At 44.5% G+C, this 27,662-nt stretch overlaps 1 protein-coding gene and 2 pseudogenes across 1 annotated transcript; all 3 read left to right on the forward strand.

The window, feature by feature from the left end:
* Positions 1–8,773: 8,773 nt before the first annotated feature.
* Positions 8,774–10,562, forward strand: Eloa2l-ps1 (elongin A2 like, pseudogene 1; annotated as a pseudogene).
* A 3,384-nt stretch (positions 10,563–13,946) lies between these two features.
* LOC134482561 (elongin-A2-like) lies at positions 13,947–15,733 on the forward strand (annotated as a pseudogene).
* A 3,399-nt stretch (positions 15,734–19,132) lies between these two features.
* LOC120097531 (elongin-A3-like) lies at positions 19,133–24,877 on the forward strand. The gene is given in 5 exon segments (XM_039095230.1): positions 19,133–19,474; positions 19,587–19,664; positions 19,897–20,673; positions 20,675–20,912; positions 24,288–24,877. Coding segments are annotated over 5 exon segments (2,025 nt in total).
* The last annotated feature ends 2,785 nt before the right edge of the window (positions 24,878–27,662 follow it).

Here is a 27,662-nt window from a genome sequence, read left to right on the forward strand (position 1 = left end):
ATATAGGCACAAAAATACTCAATAAAGTTCTTGCAAACTGAATCCAAGAGCACATCAAAACAATCATCCACCATGATCAAGTAGGCCACCAAACTAGATAAGATGGATGAAGCAAAGAAATGCAGGCTGACAGGAAACGGATGTCGATCTCTACTGAGAGACATAGCCAGAATATATCTCATACATAGGTGAATGCCATCATTAAACCACTGAACTGAGAACAGGACCCCCGTTGATTGAATTAGAGAAAGGACTGAAAGGACTTGAAAGGGCTTGAGACAACATATGAACAACAATGAAAACCAAGCAGAGCTTCCAGGGGCTAAGCCACTACCCAAAGACTGTACATGGACTGACCCTGGGCTCCAAACTCATAGGTAGCAATGAATAGCCTAGTAAGAGCACCAGTGGAAGGGGAAGCCCTTGGTCTTGCCAAGACTGAACCCCCAGTGAACATGATTGTTGGGGGGAGGGCGGTCATGGGGGGAAGATCGGGAGGGGAATACCCATAGAGAAGGGGAATGGGAGGAGTTAGGGGGATGTTGACCTGGAAACCTGGAAGGAGAATAACAATCAAAATGTAAATAAGAAATACTCAAGTTAATAAAGATAAAAAAATATTTTATTGTGTATTTTTGCATCGATATTCATAAGGGAAATTGGTCTGAAGTTCTCTTTCTATGTTGGGTCTTTGTGTGATTTAGGTTTAAGAGTAATTGTGGCTTCATAGAAGGAATTCGGCAGTGCTCCATCTGTTTCAATTTTGTGGAATAGTTTGGATAGTATTGGTGTGAGGTCTTCTATGAAGGTCTGATAGAATTCTGTACTAAACCCATTTGGACCTGGGTTCCTTTTGGTGGGGAGAACTTTAATGACTGCTTCTATTTCCTTAGGATTTATGGGGTTGTTTAAATGGTTTATCTGTTCCTGATTTAACTTCAGTGCCTGATATCTATCTAGGAAATTGTCCATTTCCTCCAGATTTTCAAGTTTTGTTGAATATAGGCTTTTGTAGTAGGATCTAATTTTTTGAATTTCCTCTGATTCTGTAGTTATGTCTCCCTTCTCATTTCTGATTTTGTTAATTTGTGTAGGGCGCCCTCCAGTGGTGAACAATGGTACTGCGCATGTGCAGGTTTTGCACCTGGTGTCAGTTGGCCAGTAATATGCTAATGAGGGGCTGTACCATGCTAGTGAGGTGATTTATTCTGTGCCAATCCCTGGAGGACAAGTAGTGGGGTGTAGTGGGATGACAGTGGAGTGATAGTGGGGTGACCCGTGCCCCGCCAATCCCTGAAGGATTATTAGCATACTGTAGCATTACACCTGGTGGCCCTGTACGGCGACCCGAGAATATTCTCGTGGACCCAGAAGTCTTCAGCTTCAGGATGGCGACATCGGAAACTTCCCAGATAAGGGAAGATAAGGTTCTCTGGAGGTAAGCAGAGACGATGAATAAAATTCTCTGGAGGTAAGCAGAGAAGTTGAAAGCCTTGGTATAGAGGCCGAGAGGTTAGTGAAGTTGAAAGCCTTGGTATAGAGGCCAAGAGGTTTGTGAAGTTGAAAGCCTTGGTATAGAGGTGGAAAGGTTTGAGAACTACGGCAATGTTGTTTCCAATTGATCCTTTGTGGGTAGGGCTTGTAATTTTGTTTCTTTTTTTCTTTGTGTGGGATAGAGAAACCACAGATGGCAAGCTTAAGCCAGAACCAAAACCTCTTTGGCGAATGGTCCCTGCCTGCTTAGAGGATAAATGATGTGAGGAAGCTGTTAGAGCCGTTAGGACAGTTCAGAGGGTCCTTGCAGAGCAACAAGAAAGTACGTCGGAGGGAGAAAAGGTCTCGAAAGAAAAAAAGAAAAGAAAAGGAGATAAAAGGAACAGAGAGAAGGCAGAGATTAAAAAAATGGGGTCAGTGCAGCTTTTGTTGTGGCTGAAGTTGAGGCTATTGCTAGGTATGTGATTAGGCTCTGGAAACCTCACAGAGTCATACTGATCAGATTTGATAGAGGTAGACCACCTGAAAAATTTATTCAGGAGAATCAAACAAAAAGATAGACTTTTGTCTTGAGAATTGTATAGAGTGTGCCTACTTGGATTCCTGGTCTCAAGGAGATTTAGCAGGTGACAAGGTGCTTCTCTTCAAAAAGCAGTTTCAATCAGCCCTTGGAGCCTTACACCTGTAGCTAAGATATGTGTAGCCACTTCAATTTTGTTTTCTGATTGGTTTTAAATGTATATTCTCTACGTGCCTTGGTTATGGACTATTGGCTTTTAAGTTATTGGATATGGTTAAAAAAATGTAACATTGGTAACAGAAAGTTGACATAAAACTGGTAAATTTGGATGGAGTCATTCTAGACAACATGTGGGATGAGCCAATCTAGGGAAACAGGTCTAAATTGAGATGATTTTTTTATAGAAATCTTATCCTAGAAACCAGGCTTCTAAAATATTTTAAGGCAATGTCTCTTTGTTGGGGTATTGGAGAACGCACCATCATGCATTCATATGTAGGAATTGGCAGTCAAAACTTGTAGCATGAAGGATAGACTTGGTGTTTTGGAGACTGGATGCAGGTGGGTCATACTACAGGATTACCATACAATCCTCAGGGTCAAGGAATTGTGGAAAGAGTGCATCATACCTTAAAAGAGCTTATACAAAAACAAAAAGAGGGAATTGCCAGCAGCCGAACACCAAAAGAACAACTTTTGTTTGGCTCTTTTTACTCTAAATTTCTTAATTTTGGATGCACATGGCCGCTCTGCCGCAGATCGCCATGCTACTATTACACCTATAACTAATACAGAAGTAAAATGGAAGGATGTCTTAACTGATGAGTGGCTTGGCCCAGATCCCCTGATTTCGAGATCTAGGGGAGCAATTTGTGTTTTTCCACAGAATCAAGAAAATCCAATTTGGGTACCTGAGCACTTGACTTGAAGATTGCCTTCTGCTCTTCCTGAAGATGAGACTACGAACCCTACTATTACTCGAATGGTAATCCAGGTTGATTCACTCATCTTGTGGGCTATTGTGAGATCGTGGCCAGTACCCATGCCAGTTATAAGCTCTAATGTGAGCAATGTACCCATTTGGCATCTGGCTTTCTATTAGCTAATCAAAGGATAGATTTAGTTCAAAAACAAATTGAAGCACTGTGTCATATGACGCAGCTGTCTTGCGTTTCCACCCTTAGAGGTTTCTGCATTATTCCTTTGCAAGCTAACTTTTCTCAGCATTTTCAACAGAGCAAAGAAATTTCGAATTATCTGAAAGGAAACTGGTCCATGAATGCAGAGCAACTATCAAGACAATTGCTGATGCAGATTGCTGTCCTCAACAGCACTAGGTTGGACCCCATCATAGTTGAAGATTTTACCTCATGGATTACCAATGCTTTCTCCCTTTTTTAGGAGTGGGCGGGCATGTTTGCCTGGGGAGCTATTGTCCTCCTGGGATGCGGAGTAGGTATCTGGCTTATTGGCCATTTAAAAAGAGAACATGCCAGACACAAAGTGGTTGTTTACCAGGCTATGATCACCATTAAGAAGGGTGCTTCTCCCAACATATGGCTGGCCTCTTTGAAAGATTAAGAGTTCGCCCTAGATCATTTTTGTCACTGTCATGTGGAGTCATTATATCCAGAGACAGGCAACATTTCTCGAGCTCTGACCAACCTAAGACATGGGACCCAGTGGCGATAGGGTAACTCTATGACAGGTAAGGCCGAGTTTGGATGAGAACGACCTAAGACAGAACCAATGACAAGATTGAGGTGACACCCAGATCTAGACCAGTCATTTTATTAAACAAAAAAGGGTGAGATGTAGGGCACCCTCCAGTGGTGAACAATGGTACTGCGCATGTGCAGGTTTTGCACCTGGTGTCAGTTGGCCAGTAATATGCTAATGAGGGGCTGTACCATGCTAGTGAGGTGATTTATTCTGTGCCAATCCCTGGAGGACAAGTAGTGGGGTGTAGTGGGATGACAGTGGAGTGATAGTGGGGTGACCCGTGCCCCGCCAATCCCTGAAGGATTATTAGCATACTGTTGTGTATATAAGGCAAGCGATTTTGCTGCTTGAGGTCCCCGTATCAGCAATGAAGGTGTCCTGCAATAAAGGCTGTTGACAAGGATCCGACGGTGTTGCGTCTTCCTTGCCGGACGAGGTGGGTGCGACAAATTTGCACACTCTCTGTGTCCCCTCATTAGTCTGGCTAAGGGTTTCTCTATCTTGTTGCCTTTCTCAAAGAACCAACTTTTGGTTCTCTTGATTCTTTCTATGGCCCTTTTTGTTTCTACTTGGTTGATTTCAGCTCTGAGTTTGATTATTTCCTGCCTTCTACTCCTCCTGGCTGTATTTGCTTCTTTTTGTTCTAGAGCTTTTAGGTGTGCTGTCAAACTGCTGACATATGCTCTCTCCTGTTTCTTTCTGCAGGTGCTCAGAGCTATGAGTTTTCCTCTTAGCACAGCTTTCATTGTGTCCCATAAGTTTGGGTATGTTGTACCTTCATTTTCATTAAATTCTAAGAAGTCTTTAATTTCTTTCTTTACTTCTTTCTTCACCAGGTTATCATTGAGTAGAGCATTGTTCAACTTCCATGTACATGTCCGCGTTCTTCCCTTATTGTTATTGAAGACCAGCTTTAGCCCGTGGAGGTCTGATAAGATGAATGGGATTATTTCTGTCTTTCTGTTTCTGTTGAGGCCTGTTTTCTGACCAATTATATGGTCAATTTTGGAGAAAGTACCATGAGGTGGTGAGAAGAATGTATATCCTTTTGCATTAGGATAGAATGTTCTATAAATATCTGTTAAGTCCATTTGGTTCATGACTTCTCGTAGTCTGTCTATGTCTCTGTTTAATTTCTGTTTCCATGACCTGTCCATTGATGAGAATGGGGTGTTGAAATCTTCTACTATTATTGTATGAGGTACAATGTGTCTTTTGAGCTTTAGTAAGGTTTCTTTTATGTACATAGGTGCCCTTGTATTTGGAGCATAGATATTTAGGATTGAGAGTTCATCTTGGTGGATTTTTACTTTGATGAATATGAAGTGTCCTTCCTTATCTTTTTTGATGACTTTTAGTTGAAAATCGATTTTATTCGATATTAGAATGGCTACTCCAGCTTGCTTCTTCAGACCATTTGCTTGGAAAGTTGTTTTCCAGCCTTTCATTCTGAGGTAGTGTCTGTCTTTGTCTCTGAGGTGTGTTTCTTGTAGGCAGCAGAATGCAGGATCCTCATTGCGTATCCAGTTTGTTAATCTATGTCTTTTTATTGGGGAGGTGAGACCACTGAGTAACCTAGGACAGTATTTTTGTTCTCTTAGGGTCTGTGTGACATCTGTCCAGGATCTTCTGACTTTCATAGTCTCTGGCGAGAAGTCTGGTGTAATTCTGATAGGTCTGTCTTTATATGTTACTTGACCTTTTTTCCCTTACTGCTTTTAATATTCTTTCTTTATTTTGTGCATTTGGTGTTTTGACTATTATGTGATGGGAGGAGTTTCTTTTCTGGTCCAATCTATTTGGAGTTCTGTAGGCTTCTTTTATGTTTATGGGCATCTCTTTCTTTAGGTTAGGGAAATTTTCTTCTATGCTTTTGTTGAAGATATGTACTGGTTCTTTGAGCTTGGAGTCTTCACTCTCTTCTATACCTATTATCCTTAGTTTGATCTTCTCATTGAGTCCTGGACTTCCTGTATGTTTTGGACCAGTAGCTTTTTCCATTTTACATTATCTTTGACAGTTGAGTTGATGATTTCTATGGAATCTTTTGCTCCTGAGATTCTCTCTTCCATCTCTTGTATTCTGTTAGTGAAGCTCATATCTACAGCTCCTTGTCTCTTACTTTGGTTTTCTATATCCAGGGTTGTTTCCCTGTGTTCTTTCTTCATTGCTTCTATTTCCATTTTTAATTCCTTGAACTGTTTGATTGTGTTTTCCTGGAATTTTTTCAGGGATTTTTGTGATTCCTCTCTATAGGCTTCAACTTGTTTATTTATGTTTTCCTGCATTTCTCTAAGGGAGTTCTTCATGTCTTTCTTGAAGTCCTCCAGCATCATGATCAAATATGATTTTAAATCTAGATCTTGCTTTTCTGGTGTGTTTGGATATTCAGTGTTTGCTTTGGTGGGAGAATTGGGCTCTGATGATGCCCTGTAGTCTTGGTTTCTGTTGCTTGGGTTCCTGCGCTTGCCTCTCCCCATCAGACTGTCTCTGGTATCACTTTGTTCTGCTATTTCTGACAGTGGCTAGACTGTCCTATAGGCCTGTGTGTCAGGAGTGCTGTAGACCTGTTTTCTTGTTTTCTTTTAGCCAGTTATGGTTACAGAGTGTTCTGCTTTCGGGTGTGTAGTCTTTCCTGTCTACTAGTCTTCAGTTGTTACTGTGGGCATGTGTCTTTAGTCCACCAGGCAGGTCACTTGGAGCAGAAAATTGGTCTTATCTCTGGTCCCTGGCCTGAATTCGCTCCTGGGGGCCTCTGTTTCAGCTCTCCAAGAGGGCAGCACACAGAAGGGCATGCCCTGCCTTTTGTTGGGACCCTGTGCACTAGGGTACCAGATGGCATTAGATGTTTTCCTCTGGAGTCAGAAGTGTAGGCAGAGTGTAGTCTCTTCTGGCTTCCCAGGCATGTCTGCCCCTCTAAAGCTTTAGCTCTACTTACCATGAGTCTTGGGAGCTGTTGACTGGGTCCCTTTAGATCCAGGCAGTGTCTGGACCGTAGGGACGTGTCGCTTGAGTGCCCCTATCTTCCTGTTCCCAGAGGCCCCATACAGTTTCCTCTTGGGACAGTTATGTGGGCAGGGGTGGGCAGCACTAGAGGTCTCTCCTGCTCTGCAGTCTCTGGATTGCCCACCTGTCTTGGCGGTGAGCTCTCTCTCCCACAGGGTTTGGGAGCAGGGAGCTGTGGACAGGGCTCAGGAGGTTCAGGCTCTAGCTAAAAACCAGAAGTGTCCAGTCCAAGAAGAATTTTTTCTCTGTGTGTCCTGAGTCACCCAGGCAGGTCACTTGGAGCATAAAAGTTCGTTTTACCTCTAGTCCTTGGCCTGAATTTGCTCCTGGGGGGCTGAATTTCAGCTCTCTGTAAGGGGAGCAACAAGAATGGCCTGCCCCGCCTATGGTCAGGCCCCTGTGCACAAGGGTCCCAGATGGCATTAGGGGTTCTCTTCAGAAGTCAGAAATGTGGGCAGAGTGTAGTCTCTTCTGGCTTCCCAGGCATGTATGACAGTCTGAAGATTTAGCCCTCCCTCCCACATGATTTGGGTTCAGGGAGCTGTTGACCTGGTCCCTTCAGATCTGGGCTTTGTCTGGAACACATGCAACATGCTACTTGAGTGCCGGTTCTCCTTCTTTTTGAGGTTCATGTATTATATAAACTATATCCTGACTATTCCACGCTTTGTTCTACATCCATTTCTACAAGAATGAATATTAAGCTTTTTTGTGGTTGTGGTTGTTGTTGTTGTTGTGGTTATTGTAGGTTTGTTTCTATTGAATTTTTTTGTTTGTGTGTTTGCTTGTGTGTTTGGTTTACCTCCCTTGGGATAATTTCTTATTCCATCCATTTCCACTTGAATTTCATGAATTCCTTGTTTTTAATAGCTTAGTATTTTTTCTTTGTTCATTTTGAATATGTCTGACATTTTCTTTATCTATTCCTCAGTTAATGGACACCTCATATCTTTCCAGCTTCTGGGTATTATAATCAATGCTGCTATGAACATAGTGGATCAAATGTCCATTGTAAAGGTTGGAGCATCATCTTGGTGTATGTCTAGGATTTGTATAGCTTGGGCCTCAGGTGATTCAATTTCTAATTTTCTGAGGAAATTCCCAAATGATAACCAGAGTGGTTGTTCCAGCTTGGAGTGCCACTGATTTTGGAAGTGTGTCTCGGCTTCTCCACATGCTCACCAGCAACTGTTATAATCTGAGTTTTTGATCTCAGCCATTCTGACTGCCCTCTTACAGAATCTCCGTGGTCTTTTCTTTCTTTTTTCTTGTTTTTTTTTAATTTAATTTTATTATTATTATTATTATTTTTGGAGATCTGCATTTCCCTGATGCCTAAGGATGTTGCACATATCTGTAGGTTTTTCTCAGCCATTAGATGTTCCTCAGATGAGAATTCTTGTTTAGCTCTGCACCCCATTTTAAAGAGAGTTATTTAATTCTCTGGAGTGTAACTATTTGAGTTCTTTGAATCTTTTGGATATAGGGCATCTATTGTATGTAGGATTGGTAAAGATCTTCTCCCAAACTGTTGGCTGCTGTTTGGTCTTAATGACAGTGTCCTTTGCTTGCAGAGACTTTGAATTGATATGAGGTCCCATTGGTCTATTCTTGATCATAGAGCAGAAGCCATTGGTGTTTTATTCAGTATACTTTCCGTGTGCCCATGTATTCGACCCTCCCCACACTTTTTCTTCGATTACTTTGATTCAATCTGGTCTTATGTGTATGATCTTGACCTACTTAGACTGCCACTTTGAGCAAGGCTCTAGGAATGCATCTATTTGCATAATGGACCAGTCAGTAACTGACATAGTGAGGAGGAGGTGTGGCCCAGGTTCCACCTGCCAGCCTAAGGTATAAAATGGCAAATCAAAGAGAGGAAAGGAGCACTAGGCGGTTGGCCTCTCTCTGAACTTGTGGTCTGCTCAGGACAGCACACAGCTAGCTCAATAGAGGCAGGGCACGGATGAGTTGGGTCGAGTGTGCTGATCGAACCAAGAGTGTCCCTTCGTGTCCTTGGCAGTGGACATGGAACCAGGCTCTCAGGCAGGCGCCCTGCAGGAGATCCTCGACTGTCTGTGTCAAGAGAGCGACCCAGGAAAGATCTACAAAACACTGAAGAAACTGTCTTCTGTGCCTATCCTGTGCAACAGCCTGGCAGAGATTGGCTTCAGAAAGACCATAAAGACGTTGAAGAATCAGAAGCTCCTGCTCCGCTTTGTTAAGGACCTAGTAGACAAGTGGTCACCGGGGTTCGTGCTGGGACCCCAACAAGAGCTAGACTCCCTGGACTTTGGATTGCTGAGGAGCCACAGGACAGCGCATCAGAGCACTAGTCTAGAAGAGACAAACCAGGAGCAAATATTCCAGGTAAGCCGAGTTGCTGGGGGACAGGTATTTTTTGGGCTCAGCAAATGCAACCCAGGCTGGATCCATTGCCTGAGCCCTAGCTGCAAATCCAACAGAGATTTTCACCCACAGACGCCCAGGAGTCCAAGCCTGGATCCAGCAGAAAACAGGAGCTCTGAGCAGCAGCCAGCTGTCCAGGACCCAGGGCAGGTAGGAATCCAGGGTGCGAGCTTTGAGGAGCCTTTGAGCATGAGGGGCCTTTGAGCATGAGAGAGCCAAGCCTCTCTCCAGAAAGCCAAGGCCTGTGTCAGAGAAACACAAGTGGCTTGTGATTGGGGGGCAAAGAAACTACACTCATCAGGCCCCCGGGAGTGGGAGGAAGCCACTGGGACAGGTTGGGTGTTGGATTGCCTCAATTCTGAATGCTGATCACCTTCTACAGGTCCCACCACCATGCAAGAGGAAGAGTGAACTCCCCTGGCTTGAGGAAGCTCGGAGGCCTCCCGCAAAGATTCGTCGAGGTGATTCTCAAGTATCCAAAATCCAGAGTCCCATGGCTGACTGTGCTAGCCCAGACTCTCGGTGCAGTGGTAAAACCTGCCTTGCTGTGGATGGTGTCCCGCAGCCTTCTTCCTCTCAGCTGGATGGAGAAGCGTCACCTAGGGGCTGGTATCTCAGAAAGAACAACAAAACGCCAGTCTATTCAGGTTGTCTTCCAGCAGACTCTTGTCCTCAGGAATCCCACGCAGGGCTCCTTGGGAAGCCCTCGGCTGGCATCAGGAATGCTAGTCTCCGACAATCGGCCCAAGAAGAAACTGAGCCTGGGCAGTCCAAGGAGAAGACACAGTGCCAGACGCAGACTAGCAAGCAAAGACCGAGCTTGACTAAGCCCTCTGCACACCTATGTCTTCAGGAGTCCCAAGAGGAGAGGCTGCAGGCCCTCAGAGCCCGCATCCAAAGCTCAATGGCCAAGAGGCTGCAAGTGAGACAGACAACCATGATCTCCTTTCATACCCAGCACAAGAGCCCAGGTCAACAAGGGGAGCTTGGACCCAGAAGGGGTGATACAGTACCAACTTCCCACAGTCTTCCTGAGGCACCTGCCCATCCAGGATCCCAGAAGCTTTCCTGCCTGCCCTCTGGAGCAAAAGGCCCCAAAAAGGCGCCAGCTAAGAGACCTGCTCCACTCATGGCCAAGGCACTCAGGGACTACAGCCGTAGGTTCTACACAAACTGAATGGCTGATGCTCTCCACAGTCACAATACCTGCCACTCCTGGGACTGGGAAGGACTGGGCATACAATCTTTCTCCTGGAAGAAGTGGCACAGAACACACTGTGGTTGTCAAGCTCCAGACACACTCCATAGCACCCTTTTCTGGAGTTTTCACTGTGCCTCTGGACAAGATTTTCCAACCTGAACCCTTGTCCCATGGCAAGTTGTACATCATGCTCCAAAGTAAATAAATATCTACCTCCCCCTTTATTCAGTGTGTTGGTGTTTACATGTCTTGAGAATGATGGCTACAGATAAATGTAGATATTGCATTTCCGATGGATAAATGGACTCACTCTGTACAGACAGTTCCACAAAGGTACATTTATGTTATCATACCATCCAATATGTCTTAGAGTCATACTTAGTCATGTATGTAAATACGAGTTGAAATCTCCGTGGAAGACTAGCCCTCCATTCCTACAATCTAGATAATTTAGTGAATCTCAGATATATTAAAGGTAAAAACAAAACAAAATAAAATGAAACCAGTCTAAATTGAGTGATTGTGTCTGTGGGTTAGTGTGTGTGTGTGTCTGTGGGTTAGTGTGTGTGTGTGTGTGTGTGTGTGTGTGTGTGTGTGTGTGTTTCCCTGCCTGTGGGTGTGTGTGTTTTGTTAGGTTTGTTTGTGTTCGTTTATATGTTAGAGTTATGATTATTTTAGTGAAAATTCACAAGAGGCATGAAAACGCACACAGATGAGAGTAAGAAGAAAGAAGATACAGAAAGAGATAACCTGCATGTCCAGATGAGGAGCAAAGTGGGCCAAAGTTTGCCGATTTTCTCTCCTATTACGGGAAATGCACTGGTACACGGACACCCAGCCTTAGTCCATACCTGTGATAGTGCTTTGGATCCAAGGTCATGTGAAAAAAAGCCATGGAGAAAACCAGGTACGTGTCTACCTATTGAGAAAAGAAGTATTGAGTAGTCACAGGGAGTTTCAAAAAGGAGATAAACATTCATAGAGAAGAAAAAAGAGACAGACCGAAAGTGGCAGAGAGGCAAGCAGAAGGAGATTCAATCAAAATGAAGGGCAATCTCCTGACAACCCAGCAAGTGGAGACACAGGTGGCCAATGTCAAAATGGAAATGCAAAGGTGTGGCTTGGCTTTTGGTCTTTGTACCTGTGGGGAAAGCCATGGCCAGGAGATGTGGGGAGAAGGAAGGTATTAGAAGACAAGAGAGGCTTGCAGCACTTTGTTGCTTAAGAAAGTTGGCCTCCACAGAAAAAATCCTTGCCCTAGGAAGGCTCAAATAGCTTTGTCAAAAGGCTTCCATGACGTTTTGCGTTGTGCAGAAAACTGTGAGGAGAGTAGACTGCATCCTGTTGTTGTTCTGTTTGTTATTCTAGTTGTTCCTTTCTAACCTTTACCTTCTTTTATTCCATCCTTCCTTTGTAACTTCTTTCTTCATTCCATATTTGTTTTCTTCTTTTAATGGTCTCTTTCTGTTCCTTTTTTTTTACTTATTTCTATCATTTCTTCTTTCCTTCTGTTTTTATTTCTTTTTCTATCTTGTGTTGGTTCGTTTTATTAAATCATTTTTATTGTATATATTATATATCCATTTCAAATATTATCCAGTTCTGCATTTAATTTTCAAATAAGTCCCCTATCCATTTTGTCTTCCTTTTGTTCTAGCAAGGTGGGTGCCTGCCCATCCAACCATGCTTTCCCATTTCCCTAGAGGGAGTTTTCCAGTTTTCCCATCTTAGTTAGGGTTTTTATTCCCACACAAACATCATGACCAAGAAGCAAGTTGGGGAGGAAAGGGTTTATTCAGCACCAAAGGAAGTCAAGACTCGAACTCAAGCAGGTCAGAAAGCAGAAGCTGATACTGAGGCCCTGGCGGCAGGTTTGTTACTGACTTATGGCCCCTAACTTACTCAGCTTGCTATCTTAGGGAAGAAAGACTAACACCCCAGGGATGATACCACTCACACTGAGCTGTGTCCTCCTTTGTTGTTCCTAGTTGTTGAAATGCCTTACACCTGTGTCTCATGAGGCATTTCCTCAACTGGTTCTCTGTTCTCTGGGATAATGCCAGCTTATGTCAGTTTGACACACACAATTTTTCACTACACCTCCTAATAAATTATTGGTTCCCACTTCTAAAAGCACGGAAACATCCTCACTTTGGTAGTCCTTCCTCTTAAGGTTCTAGTATTGTATGGACTATATCCTGGCTACTCCAAGCTTGGTCTGCTATCCATTTCTAAGGGAGTGAAGAGTATGTTATGTTGTGGTTGTTATTGAGGTTATTGTAGGTTTGTTTCTATTGGTTTTTCCTTTTGTTTTGTTTTGTTTCGTTTTCTTTTGTTTTATTTGTGTGTTTGTGCGTGTGTTTGGTTTACCTCCCTGAGGATAATTTCTTGTTCCATCCATTTGCACTAGAATGTCATGATTTGCTTTTTGTTAGTAGCATAGTAATTATTCAATTTTTAATATGCCCCACATTTTCTTTATCCCTTCCTCTGTTGATGGACACCTGATATCTTTCCAGCTTCTGGGTATTCTAATCAATGCTGCTATGAACATAGTGGATCAAATGTCCATTGCAAAGTTTGGAGCATCTTCTCGGTGTATTCTAGGATTGGTATAGCTTGGGCCTCAGGTAATTCAATCTCTAATTTTCTGAGGAAACTCCCAAGTGATTTCCAGAGTGGTTGTTCCAGCTTAGAGAGCCACTTATTTTAGAGGGTGTGTCTAGGCTTCCCCACATCCTCACCAGCAACTCTTATACTCTGAGTTTTTGATCTCAGCCATTCTGACTGCCCTCTTACGGAATCTCCGTGGTCTATTCTTTCTTTTTTCTTGTTCTTTTTTAATTTAATTTTATTATTATTATTATTATTATTTTTGGAGATCTGCATTTCCCTGATGCCTAAGGATGTTGCACATATCTGTAGGTTCTTCTCAGCCATTAGATGTTCCTCAGATGAGAATTCTTGTTTAGCTCTGCACCCCATTTTAAAGAGAGTTATTTAATTCTCTGGAGTGTAACTATTTGAGTTCTTTGAGTCTTTTGGATATAGGGCATCTATTGCATGTAGGATTGGTAAAGATCTTCTCCCAAACTGTTGGCTGCTGTTTGGTCTTAAGGACAGTGTCCTTTGCTTGCAGAGACTTTGAATTGATATGAGGTCCCATTGGTCTACTCTTGATCATAGAGCAGAAGCCATTGGTGTTTTATTCAGTATACTTTCCGTGTGCCCATGTATTCCACCCTCCCCACAGTTTTTCTTCGATTACTTTGATTCAATCTGGTCTTATGTGTATGACCTTGACCTACTTAGACTGCCACTTTGAACAAGGCTCTAGGAATGCATCTATTTGCATAATGGACCAGTCAGTAACTGACGTAGTGAGGAGGAGGTGTGGCCCAGGTTCCACCTGCCAGCCTAAGGTATAAAATGGCAAATCAAAGAGAGGAAAGGAGCACTAGGCGGTTGGCCTCTCTCTGAACTTGTGGTCTGCTCAGGACAGCACACAGCTCACTAGAGGCAGGGCACTTAGAGTTGGGTCGAGTGTGCTGATCGAACCAAGAGTGTCCCTTCGTGTCCTTGGCAGTGGACATGGAACCAGGCTCTCAGGCAGGCGCCCTGCAGGAGATCATGAACTGTCTGTGTCGAGAGAGCGACCCAGGAAAGATCTACAAAACACTGAAGAAACTGTCTTCTGTGCCTATCCTGTGCGACAGCCTGGCAGAGATTGGCTTCAGAAAGACCATAAAGACGTTGAAGAATCAGAAGCTCCTGCTCCGCTTTGTTAAGGACCTAGTAGACAAGTGGTCACCGGGGTTCGTGCTGGGACCCCAACAAGAGCAAGACTCCCTGGACTTTGGATTGCTGAGGAGCCACAGGACAGTGCATCAGAGCACTAGTCTACAAGAGACAAACCAGGAGCAAATATTCCAGGTAAGCCGAGTTGCTGGGGGACAGGTATTTTTTGGGCTCAGCAAATGCAACCCAGGCTGGATCCATTGCCTGAGCCCTAGCTGCAAATCCAACAGAGATTTTCACCCACAGACGCCCAGGAGTCCAAGCCTGGATCCAGCAGAAAACAGGAGCTCTGAGCAGCAGCCAGCTGTCCAGGACCCAGGGCAGGTAGGAATCCAGGGTGCGAGCTTTGAGGAGCCTTTGAGCGTGAGGGGCCTTTGAGCATGAGGGAGCCAAGCCTCTCTCCAGAAAGCCAGGGCCTGTGTCAGAGAAACACAAGTGGCTTGTGATTGGGGGGCAAAGAAACTACACTCTTCAGGCCCCCGGGAGTGGGAGGAAGCCACTGGGACAGGTTGGGTGTTGGATTGCCTCAATTCTGAATGCTGATCTCCTTCTACAGGTCCCACCACCATGCAAGAGGAAGAGTGAACTCCCCTGGCTTGAGGAAGCTCGGAGGCCTCCCGCAAAGATTCGTCGAGGTGATTCTCAAGTATCCAAGGTCCAGAGTCCCATGGCTGACTGTGCTAGCCCAGACTCTCGGTGCAGTGGTAAAACCTGCCTTGCTGTGGATGGTGTCCCGCAGCCTTCTTCCTCTCAGCTGGATGGAGAAGCGTCACCTAGGGGCTGGTATCTCAGAAAGAACAACAAAACGCCAGTCTATTCAGGTTGTCTTCCAGCAGACTCTTGTCCTCAGGAATCCCACCCAGGGCTCCTTGGGAAGCCCTCGGCTGGCATCAGGAATGCTAGTCTCGGACAATCGGCCCAAGAAGAAACTGAGCCTGGGCAGTCCAAGGAGAAGACACAGTGCCAGACGCAGACTAGCAAGCAAAGACCGAGCTTGACTAAGCCCTCTGCACACCTGTGTCTTCAGGAGTCCCAAGAGGAGAGGCTGCAGGCCCTCAGAGCCCGCATCCAAAGCTCAATGGCCAAGAGGCTGCAAGCGAGACAGACAACCATGATCTCCTTCCATACCCAGCACAAGAGCCCAGGTCAACAAGGGGAGCTTGGACCCAGAAGGGGTGATACAGTACCAACTTCCCACAGTCTTCCTGAGGCACCTGCCCATCCAGGATCCCAGAAGCTTTCCTGCCTGCCCTCTGGAGCAAAAGGCCCCAAAAAGGCGCCAGCTAAGAGACCTGCTCCACTCATGGCCAAGGCACTCAGGGACTACAGCCGTAGGTTCTACACAAACTGAATGGCTGATGCTCTCCACAGTCACAATACCTGCCACTCCTGGGACTGGGAAGGACTGGGCATACACTCTTTCTCCTGGAAGAACTGGCACAGAACACACTGTGGTTGTCAAGCTCCAGACACACTCCACAGCACCCTTTTCTGGGGTTTTCACTGTGCCTCTGGACAAGATTTTCCAACCTTAACCCTTGTCCCATGGCAAGTTGTACATCATGCTCCAAAGTAAATAAATATCTACCTCCCCCTTTATTCAGTGTGTTGGTGTTTACATGTCTTGAGAATGAAGGCTACAGATTAATGTAGATATTGCATTTCAGTTGGATAAATGGACTCACTGTGTACAGAGAGTTCCACAAAGGTACATTTATGTTATCATACCATCCAATATGTCTTAGAGTCATACTTAGTCATGTATGTAAATACGAGTTGAAATCTCCGTGGAAGACTAGCCCTCAGTTCCCACAATCTAGATGATTTAGTGAATCTCAGAGATATTAAAGGTAAAAACAAAACAAAATAAAATGAAACCAGTCTAAATTGAGTGATTGTGTCTGTGGGTTAGTGTGTGTGTGTGTCTGTGGGTTAGTGTGTGTGTTTGTGTGTGTGTGTGTGTGTGTGTGTGTGTGTGTGTGTATGTGTGTGTTTCCCCGCCTGTGGGTGTGTGTGTCTTGTTAGGTGTGTGTTTGTGTTCGTTTATAGGTTAGATTTATGATTATTTTAGTGAAAATGCACAAGAGGCATGAAAATGCACACAGATGAGAGTAAGAAGAAAGAAGATACAGAAAGAGATAACCTGCATGTCCAGATGAGGAGCAAAGTGGGCCAAAGTTTGCCGATTTTCTCTCCTATTAGGCGAAGTGCACTGGTACACGGACACCCAGCCTTAGTCCATACCTGTGATAGTGCTTTGGATCCAAGGTCATGTGAACAAAAGCCATGGAGAAAACCAGGTACGGGTCTACCTATTGAGAAAAGAAGTATTGAGTAGTCACAGGGAGTTTCAAAAAGGAGATAAACATTCATAGAGAAGAAAAAAGAGACAGACCTAAAGTGGCAGAGAGGCAAGCAGAAGGAGATTCAATCAAAATGAAGGGCAATCTCCTGACAACCCAGCAAGTGGAGACACAGGTGGCCAATGTCAAAATGGAAATGCAAAGGTGTGGCTTGGCTTTTGGTCTTTGTACCTGTGGGGAAAGCCATGGCCAGGAGATGTGGGGAGAAGGAAGGTATTAGAAGACAAGAGAGGCTTGCAGCACTTTGTTGCTTAAGAAAGTTGGCCTCCACAGAAAAAATCCTTGCCTTATGAAGGCTCAAATAGCTTTGTCAAAAGGCTTCCATCACGTTTTGCATTGTGCAGAAAAGCGTGAGGAGAGTAGACTGCATCCTGTTGTTGTTCTGTTTGTTATACTAGTTGTTCCTTTCTAACCTTTACCTTCTTTTATTCCATCCTTCCTTTGTAACTTCTTTCTTCATTCCATCTTTCTTTTCTTCTTTTAATGGTCTCTTTCTGTTCCTTTTTTTTACTTATTTCTATCATTTCTTCTTTCCTTCTCTTTTTATTTCTTTTTCTATCTTGTGTTGGTTCGTTTTATTAAATCATTTTTATTGTATATATTATATATCCATTTCAAATATTATCCAGTTCTGCCTTTTTTTTTTCAAATAAGTCCCCTATCCATTTTGTCTTCCTTTTGTTCTAGCAAGGTGGGTGCCTGCCCATCCAACCATGCTTTCCCATTTCCCTACAGGGAGTTTTCCAGTTTTCCCATCTTAGTTAGGGTTTTTATTCCCACACAAACATCATGACCAAGAAGCAAGTTGGGGAGGAAAGGGTTTATTCAGCACCAAAGGAAATCAAGACTCGAACTCAGGCAGGTCAGAAAGCAGAAGCTGATACTGAGGCCCTGGCGGCAGGTTTGTTACTGACTTATGGCCCCTAACTTACTCAGCTTGCTATCTTAGGGAAGATAGATAACACCCCAGGGATGATACCACTCAGACTGAGCTGTGTCCTCCTTTGTTGTTCCTAGTTGTTGAAATGCCTTACACCTGTGTCTCATGAGGCATTTCCTCAACTGGGTCTCTGTTCTCTGGGATAATGCCAGCTTATGTCAGTTTGACACACACAATTTTTCACTATACCTCCTAATAAATTATTGGTTCCCACTTCTAAAAGCACTGAAACATCCTCACTTTGGTAGTCCTTCCTCTTAAGGTTCTAGTATTGTATGGACTATATCCTGGCTACTCCAAGCTTGGTCTGCTATCCATTTCTAAGGGAGTGAAGAGTGTGTTTTTTTGTGGTTGTTATTGAGGTTATTGTTGGTTTGTTTCTATTGGTTTTTGCTCTTGTTTTGTTTTGTTTCGTTTTCTTTTGTTTTATTTGTGTGTTTTTGCGTGTGTTTGGTTTACCTCCCTGAGGATAATTTCTTGTTCCATCCTTTTGCACTAGATTGTCATGATTTGCTTTTTGTTAGTAGCATAGTAATTATTCAATTTTGAATATATCCCACGTTTTCTTTATCCCTTCCTCTGTTGATGGACACCTGATATCTTTCCAGCTTCTGGGTATTCTAATCAATTCTGCTATGAACATAGTGGATCAAATGTCCATTGCAAAGTTTGGAGCATCATCTCGGTGTATTCTAGGATTGGTATAGCTTGGGCCTCAGGTAATTCAATCTCTAATTTTCTGAGGAAACTCCCAACTGATTTCCAGAGTGGTTGTTCCAGCTTAGAGAGCCACTTATTTTAGAGGGTGTGTCTAGGCTTCTCCACATCCTCACCAGCAACTCTTATAATCTGAGTTTTTGATCTCAGCCATTCTGACTGCCCTCTTACGGAATCTCCGTGGTCTATTCTTTCTTTTTTCTTGTTTTTTTAATTTAATTTTATTATTATTATTATTATTTTTGGAGATCTGCATTTCCCTGATGCCTAAGGATGTTGCACATATCTGTAGGTTCTTCTCAGCCATTAGATGTTCCTCAGATGAGAATTCTTGTTTAGCTCCGCACCCCATTTTAAAGAGAGTTATTTAATTCTCTGGAGTGTAACTATTTGAGTTCTTTGAATCTTTTGGATATAGGGCATCTATTGTATGTAGGATTGGTAAAGATCTTCTCCCAAACTGTTGGCTGCTGTTCGGTCTTAATGACAGTGTCCTTTGCTTGCAGAGACTTTGAATTGATATGAGGTCCCATTGGTCTATTCTTGATCATAGAGCAGAAGCCATTGGTGTTTTATTCAGTATACTTTCCGTGTGCCCATGTATTCGACCCTCCCCACAGTTTTTCTTCGATTACTTTGATTCAATCTGGTCTTATGTGTATGACCTTGACCTACTTAGACTGCCACTTTGAACAAGGCTCTAGGAATGCATCTATTTGCATAATGGACCAGTCAGTAACTGACTTAGTGAGGAGAAGGTGTGGCCCAGGTTCCACCTGCCAGCCTAAGGTATAAAATGGCAAATCAAAGGGAGGAAAGGAGCACTAGGCGGTTGGCCTCTCTCTGAACTTGTGGTCTGCTCAGGACAGCACACAGCTCACTAGAGGCAGGGCAGGGACGAGTTGGGTCGAGTGTGCTGATCAAACCAAGAGTGTCCCTTCGTGTCCTTGGCAGTGGACATGGAACCAGGCTCTCAGGCAGGCGCCCTGCAGGAGATCCTGGACTGTCTGTGTCGAGAGAACGACCCAGGAAAGATCTACAAAACACTGAAGAAACTGTCTTCTGTGCCTATCCTGTGCGACAGCCTGGCAGAGATTGGCTTCAGAAAGACCATAAAAACGTTGAAGAATCAGCAGCTCCTGCTCCCCTTTGTTAAGGACCTAGTAGACAAGTGGTCACCGGGGTTCGTGCTGGGACCTCAACAAGAGCTAGACTCCCTGGACTTTGGATTGCTGAGGAGCCACAGGACAGTGCATCAGAGCACTGGTCTAGAAGAGACAAACCAGGAGCAAATATTCCAGGTAAACCGAGTTGCTGGGGGACCGGTATTTTTTGGGCTCAGCAAATGCAACCCAGGCTGGATCCATTGCCTGAGCCCTAGCTGCAAATCCAACAGAGATTTTTCACCCACAGACGCCCAGGAGTCCAAGCCTGGATCCAGCAGAAAACAGGAGCTCTGAGCAGTAGCCAGCTGTCCGGGACCCAGGGCAGGTAGGAATCCAGGGTGCGAGCTTTGAGGAGCCTTTGAGCATGAGGGGCCTTTGAGCATGAGGGAGCCAAGCCTCTCTCCAGAAAGCCAGGGCCTGTTTCAGAGAAACACAAGAGGCTTGTGATTGGGGGGCAAAGAAACTACACTCATCAGGCCCCCGGGAGTGGGAGGAAGCCACTGGGACAGGTTGGGTGTTGGATTGCCTCAATTCTGAATGCTGATCTCCTTCTACAGGTCCCACCACCATGCAAGAGGAAGAGTGAACTCCCCTGGCTTGAGGAAGCTCGGAGGCCTCCCGCAAAGATTCGTCGAGGTGATTCTCAAGTATCCAAGGTCCAGAGTCCCATGGCTGACTGTGCTAGCCCAGACTCTCGGTGCAGTGGTAAAACCTGCCTTGCTGTGGATGGTGTCCCGCAGCCTTCTTCCTCTCAGCTGGATGGAGAAGCGTCACCTAGGGGCTGGTATCTCAGAAAGAACAACAAAACGCCAGTCTATTCAGGTTGTCTTCCAGCAGACTCTTGTCCTCAGGAATCCCACCCAGGGCTCCTTGGGAAGCCCTCGGCTGGCATCAGGAATGCTAGTCTCGGACAATCGGCCCAAGAAGAAACTGAGCCTGGGCAGTCCAAGGAGAAGACACAGTGCCAGACGCAGACTAGCAAGCAAAGACCGAGCTTGACTAAGCCCTCTGCACACCTGTGTCTTCAGGAGTCCCAAGAGGAGAGGCTGCAGGCCCTCAGAGCCCGCATCCAAAGCTCAAAGGCCACGAGGCTGCAAGCGAGACAGACAACCATGATCTCCTTCCATACCCAGCACAAGAGCCCAGGTCAACAAGGGGAGCTTGGACCCAGAAGGGGTGATACAGTACCAACTTCCCACAGTCTTCCTGAGGCACCTGCCCATCCAGGATCCCAGAAGCTTTCCTGCCTGCCCTCTGGAGCAAAAGGCCCCAAAAAGGCGCCAGCTAAGAGACCTGCTCCACTCATGGCCAAGGCACTCAGGGACTACAGCCGTAGGTTCTACACAAACTGAATGGCTGATGCTCTCCACAGTCACAATACCTGCCACTCCTGGGACTGGGAAGGACTGGGCATACACTCTTTCTCCTGGAAGAACTGGCACAGAACACACTGTGGTTGTCAAGCTCCAGACACACTCCACAGCACCCTTTTCTGGAGTTTTCAGTGTGCCTCTGGACAAGATTTTCCAACCTTAACCCTTGTCCCATGGCAAGTTGTACATCATGCTCCAAAGTAAATAAAATATCTACCTCCCCCTTTATTCAGTGTGTTGGTGTTTACATGTCTTGTGAATGATGGCTACAGATTAATGTAGATATTGCATTTCAGTTGGATAAATGGACTCACTCTGTACAGAGAGTTCCACAAAGGTACCTTTATGTTATCATACCATCCAATATGTCTTAGAGTCATACTTAGTCATGTATGTAAATACGAGTTGAAATCTCCGTGGAAGACTAGCCCTCAGTTCCCACAATCTAAATGATTTAGTGAATCTCAGAGATATTAAAGGTAAAAACAAAACAAAATAAAATGAAACCAGTCTAAATTGAGTGTTGTGTCTGTGGGTTAGTGTGTGTGTGTGTCTGTGGGTTAGTATGTGTGTTTGTGTGTGTGTGTGTGTGTTTCCCCGCCTGTGGGTGTGTGTGTCTTGTTAGGTGTGTGTTTGTGTTCGTTTATATGTTAGATTTATGATTATTTTAGTGAAAATGCACAAGAGGCATGAAAACGCACACAGATGAGAGTAAGAAGAAAGAAGATACAGAAAGAGATAACCTGCATGTCCAGATGAGGAGCAAAGTGGGCCAAAGTTTGCCGATTTTCTCTCCTATTAGGGGAAGTGCACTGGTACACGGACACCCAGCCTTAGTCCATACCTGTGATAGTGCTTTGGATCCAAGGTCATGTGAACAAAAGCCATGGAGAAAACCAGGTACGTGTCTACCTATTGAGAAAAGAAGTATTGAGTAGTCACAGGGAGTTTCAAAAAGGAGATAAACATTCACAGAGAAGAAAAAAGAGACAGACCTAAAGTGGCAGAGAGGCAAGCAGAAGGAGATTCAATCAAAATGAAGGGCAATCTCCTGACAACCCAGCAAGTGGAGACACAGGTGGCCAATGTCAAAATGAAAATGCAAAGGTGTGGCTTGGCTTTTGGTCTTTGTACCTGTGGGGAAAGCCATGGCCAGGAGATGTGGGGAGAAGGAAGGTATTAGAAGACAAGAGAGGCTTGCAGCTCTTTGTTGCTTAAGAAAGTTGGCCTTCACAGAAAAAATCCTTGCCCTAGGAAGGCTCAAATAGCTTTGTCAAAAGGCTTCCATGACGTTTTGCATTGTGCAGAAAACCGTGAGGAGAGTAGACTGCATCCTGTTGTTGTTCTGTTTGTTATACTAGTTGTTCCTTTCTAACCTTTTCCTTCTTTTATTCCATCCTTCCTTTGTAACTTCTTTCTTCATTCCATCTTTCTTTTCTTCTTTTAATGGTCTCTTTCTGTTCCTTTTTTTTACTTATTTCTATCATTTCTTCTTTCCTTCTGTTTTTATTTCTTTTTCTATCTTGTGTTGGTTCGTTTTATTTATTCATTTTTATTGGATATATTATATAGACATTTCAAATATTATCCAGTTCTGCCTCTTTTTTTTCAAATAAGAACCCTATCCATTTTGTCTTCCTTTTGTTCTAGCGAGGTGAGTGCCTGCCCATTCAACCATGCTTTCCCATTTCCCTACACTGAGTTTTCCAGTTTTCCCATCTTAGTTAGGGTTTTTATTCCCACACAAACATCATGATCAAGAAGCAAGTTGGGGAGGAAAGGGTTTATTCAGCACCAAAGGAAGTCAAGACTCGAACTCAAGCAGGTCAGAAAGCAGAAGCTGATACTGAGGCCCTGGCGGCAGGTTTGTTACTGACTTAGGTCCCCTAACTTACTCAGCTTGCTCTCTTAGGGAAGCTAAGACTAACACCCCAGGGATGATACCACTCACACTGAGCTGTGTCCTTCTTTGTTGTTCCTAGTTGTTGAAATGCCTTACACCTGTGTCTCATGAGGCATTTCCTCAACTGGGTCTCTGTTCTCTGGGATAATGCCAGCTTATCTCAGTTGGACACACACAATTTTTCAATAAACCTCCTAATAAATTATTGGTTCCCCCTTCTAAAAGCACTGAAACATCCTCACTTTGGTAGTCCTTCCTCTTAAGGTTCTAGTATTGTATGGACTATATCCTGGCTACTCCAAGCTTGGTCTGCTATCCATTTCTAAGGGAGTGAAGAGTGTGTTTTTTTGTGGTTGTTATTGAGGTTATTGTTGGTTTGTTTCTATTGGTTTTTGCTCTTGTTTTGTTTTGTTTCGTTTTCTTTTGTTTTATTTGTGTGTTTTTGCGTGTGTTTGGTTTACCTCCCTGAGGATAATTTCTTGTTCCATCCTTTTGCACTAGATTGTCATGATTTGCTTTTTGTTAGTAGCATAGTAATTATTCAATTTTGAATATATCCCACGTTTTCTTTATCCCTTCCTCTGTTGATGGACACCTGATATCTTTCCAGCTTCTGGGTATTCTAATCAATTCTGCTATGAACATAGTGGATCAAATGTCCATTGCAAAGTTTGGAGCATCATCTCGGTGTATTCTAGGATTGGTATAGCTTGGGCCTCAGGTAATTCAATCTCTAATTTTCTGAGGAAACTCCCAAGTGATTTCCAGAGTGGTTGTTCCAGCTTAGAGAGCCACTTATTTTAGAGGTGTGTCTAGGCTTCTCCACATCCTCACCAGCAACTCTTATAATCTGAGTTTTTGATCTCAGCCATTCTGACTGCCCTCTTACGGAATCTCCGTGGTCTATTCTTTCTTTTTTCTTGTTTTTTTAATTTAATTTTATTATTATTATTATTATTTTTGGAGATCTGCATTTCCCTGATGCCTAAGGATGTTGCACATATCTGTAGGTTCTTCTCAGCCATTAGATGTTCCTCAGATGAGAATTCTTGTTTAGCTCCGCACCCCATTTTAAAGAGAGTTATTTAATTCTCTGGAGTGTAACTATTTGAGTTCTTTGAATCTTTTGGATATAGGGCATCTATTGTATGTAGGATTGGTAAAGATCTTCTCCCAAACTGTTGGCTGCTGTTCGGTCTTAATGACAGTGTCCTTTGCTTGCAGAGACTTTGAATTGATATGAGGTCCCGTTGGTCTATTCTTGATCATAGAGCAGAAGCCATTGGTGTTTTATTCAGTATACTTTCCGTGTGCCCATGTATTCGACCCTCCCCATAGTTTTTCTTCAATTACTTTGATTCAATCTGGTCTTATGTGTATGACCTTGACCTACTTAGACTGCCACTTTGAACAAGGCTCTAGGAATGCATCTATTTGCATAATGGACCAGTCAGTAACTGACTTAGTGAGGAGAAGGTGTGGCCCAGGTTCCACCTGCCAGCCTAAGGTATAAAATGGCAAATCAAAGGGAGGAAAGGAGCACTAGGCGGTTGGCCTCTCTCTGAACTTGTGGTCTGCTCAGGACAGCACACAGCTCACTAGAGGCAGGGCAGGGACGAGTTGGGTCGAGTGTGCTGATCGAACCAAGAGTGTCCCTTCGTGTCCTTGGCAGTGGACATGGAACCAGGCTCTCAGGCAGGCGCCCTGCAGGAGATCCTGGACTGTCTGTGTCGAGAGAACGACCCAGGAAAGATCTACAAAACACTGAAGAAACTGTCTTCTGTGCCTATCCTGTGCGACAGCCTGGCAGAGATTGGCTTCAGAAAGACCATAAAAACGTTGAAGAATCAGCAGCTCCTGCTCCCCTTTGTTAAGGACCTAGTAGACAAGTGGTCACCGGGGTTCGTGCTGGGACCTCAACAAGAGCTAGACTCCCTGGACTTTGGATTGCTGAGGAGCCACAGGACAGCGCATCAGAGCACTGGTCTAGAAGAGACAAACCAGGAGCAAATATTCCAGGTAAACCGAGTTGCTGGGGGACCGGTATTTTTTGGGCTCAGCAAATGCAACCCAGGCTGGATCCATTGCCTGAGCCCTAGCTGCAAATCCAACAGAGATTTTCACTCACAGACGCCCAGGAGTCCAAGCCTGGATCCAGCAGAAAACAGGAGCTCTGAGCAGCAGCCAGCTGTCCGGGACCCAGGGCAGGAAGGAATCCAGGGTGCGAGCTTTGAGGAGCCTTTGAGCATGAGGGGCCTTTGAGCATGAGGGAGCCAAGCCCCTCTCCAGAAAGCCAGGGCCTGTTTCAGAGAAACACAAGTGGCTTGTGATTGGGGGGCAAAGAAACTACACTCATCAGGCCCCCGGGAGTGGGAAGGTAAAAACAAAACAAAATAAAATGAAACCAGTCTAAATTGTGTGATTGTGTCTGTGTGTTAGTGTGTGTTATTCTGTGTGTGTGTGTGTGTGTGTTTCCCCGCGTGTGGCTGTGTGTGTCTTGTTCGGTTTGTGTTTGTGTGTCCTATGCTATCTCGCCAGCAAGAACATGTGGGGACCCTCGAATCCTTCTGCATCAAAAATGTTTATTGTAGCTTAAATGAGGGCCCGGGGCGACAGCATGGCGCGGCTTATATACACCCTAGCAGGGCGCTTCCACACCTGTTTGGTAGCTTACCCATGATCTCATAGGCACCTTTCTGAGTGGGCAAAGACCAGGCACGAGGGCATTCTTGCACATGCACACACAGTTAACTTCCTGAAAGGAAGTCAGTTGGCCCAACGGCGGCCAGCGCCATCTTGTTATGGCGAAAGCTATCCCGGCTTTCCACATGGGGCGCAGTGGAAGCCAGCTCCATCTTGTGGTGGCCAATGTTATTGTGGCTCTCCACATTCCCCCCTTATTGTTTTACTAATATGAGGCTGGTCTAGGTCCCTGCAGTTAAGTCCATCTGCTCTGGCTCCTGTCTTAGTTCGTTCCTCTGTGTCACAGCCTTATCCGTAGAAGGGTAACCCTATCGCCACTGGGCCCCATGTCTTAGATTGGTCTGTGCATGAGGAAAGTTGCCCATCCTTAGATACCGCAGTGCTGTGTGACAATAACTGTTAATGACCTAGGGCGAACTCAAAAAAGAGGCCAGCCAGAAAATGAGTTAGTGGGGAAATCATGATCACTCTATCGCGTGCAATGAGGAAACCTCAGCGATGTAGAAGGGCTGATCAAAGAATCTTTGAGTCTCTCTCATCCCAGTGTAATGGATCCACAGATCCATGGGGTACAAGAGCAGAGAACTCAGATACCGACTAATTCCTGAGCATAGATAACCAAATTTCAGGGGAGGCTCCTTGTTCAATGGCCACAAGTGCTTGAGTGATAACGACCTTGTCACTGTTCTGTTGAGATCTGAGTTTACAAACCAACCATAGCATGAACACTAATCCACAGCATAGGGCTGCACCAAACAGAGCCACTCCCGATAAGTAGTGGGCACCTCATCAGGTTTTCCTCAGCTGCTACCACCAAGGGCCATAGTCAAGCCACTCCTATAATAAAATTTAGAAATCCCAATTGTCTGCAACTACTCCAGAAAGTTTACCCACTGTACTGGCCTAACAATATATTGGGGGAGAGTAACTCTAGAAACTGTAGACACAATGGCTGTAGCAGTAATGGCTGCTACAATAGCAGGGAAAGTAACAAGGTCTTTCCCTTAGGATCAGCCATTCTTTTCTGGAACAACCAGCAGGCAATGGAACCATGTCTGAGATCTGAATAACCAAGGCAGAGTTCCCCAGTCCACAGCAGCTTCACACAGGTGGCATTCCTGTGAAGCTATAGACTGCAAAATGACAACACCAGTTAAGGCTGCAAGAGTCACCTGGGGAATGAGGGGGGCAGCAACGGCTGGTGTCCAGTCTTCTCCAGCTAGCAGCAGTGCACAGAGGGTCAGAGAGCAGGCCACAGTGGGACGGGACACACGCAGCGGTAACACTGACTGCAGCAACGCAAAAATCTCTATGATGACAAAAGATGAGGGGGAATCTTCCATCTTCCTTCCAGGGCAGAGGAATGACTCTAGGGACCTGAACCACGAGAGCTGAATCTTCATGCTCCCAGGATCAGCAAGTCTCAGCAACCACCTCTGGCAACTGGCATACTCTTGTAGAATCCTGTAGAAAAAACACAAAGATTCCCTCTTCCCCATAAAAATATCTGAACAGGATCATGCCAATACATGAATCTTTCTATTTCACCTAGCCAGAAGTATGCCTACTTGTAGGGTGCGATAAACACTCAAGGGTTCCTTGCTATCCAAATTTTAAAATTGGAAATAAAAAGAGTATTGTTAAATAATTGTATAGCATACAGAGCCTACAGGGATAACTCCCACCCCCCTCTTTTTTTCACATTTTGATCATCCGTCTTGTGTTTCATGTGTTCTATGCATCTAGGGTAATTCAAGCTTTTGGGCTAATAGCCACTTATCAATGAGTGCATATCATGTGTGTTTTTCTGTGATTGGGTTACCTACCTCAGGATGATTTTTTCCAGTTTGAACCATTTGTCTATGAATTTCATAAAGGTATTGTTTTTGATAGCTGAGTAATATTCCATTGTGTAGATGTACCACATTTTCTGTATCCATTCCTCTGTTGAAGAGCATCTGTGTTCTTTCCAGCTACTGGCTATTAAATTAGGCTGCTATGAACATAGTGGAGCACATGTCTTTTTATATGTAGTCCTTCTTCTTAAGGTTCTTGTATTCTGTGGACAATCCAAGCAACTCCAAGCTTTGTTCTACTATCAATTTCTAAGGGAGTGAAGAGTATGTTTTGTTGTGTTTTTTGTTGTGGTGTAAAAGATATTGCAGGTGAAATTAAAAAATATTACTAGACTAAAGTTTTTGATTATGTCTGTGCTTGTGTGTGTGTGTGTGTGTGTTTTTTTGTGTGTGTGTGTGTGTGTTTGTGTGTGTTTGTGTGATAGAGCTATGTGTATCTGTGGGATAAATTAGACCAGATATACCCAAGTAAACCTATGGGCAGAGAA

This window comes from Rattus norvegicus, chromosome 16 (assembly GCF_036323735.1).
Source record: "Rattus norvegicus strain BN/NHsdMcwi chromosome 16, GRCr8, whole genome shotgun sequence".
NCBI lineage: Eukaryota > Metazoa > Chordata > Mammalia > Rodentia > Muridae > Rattus > Rattus norvegicus.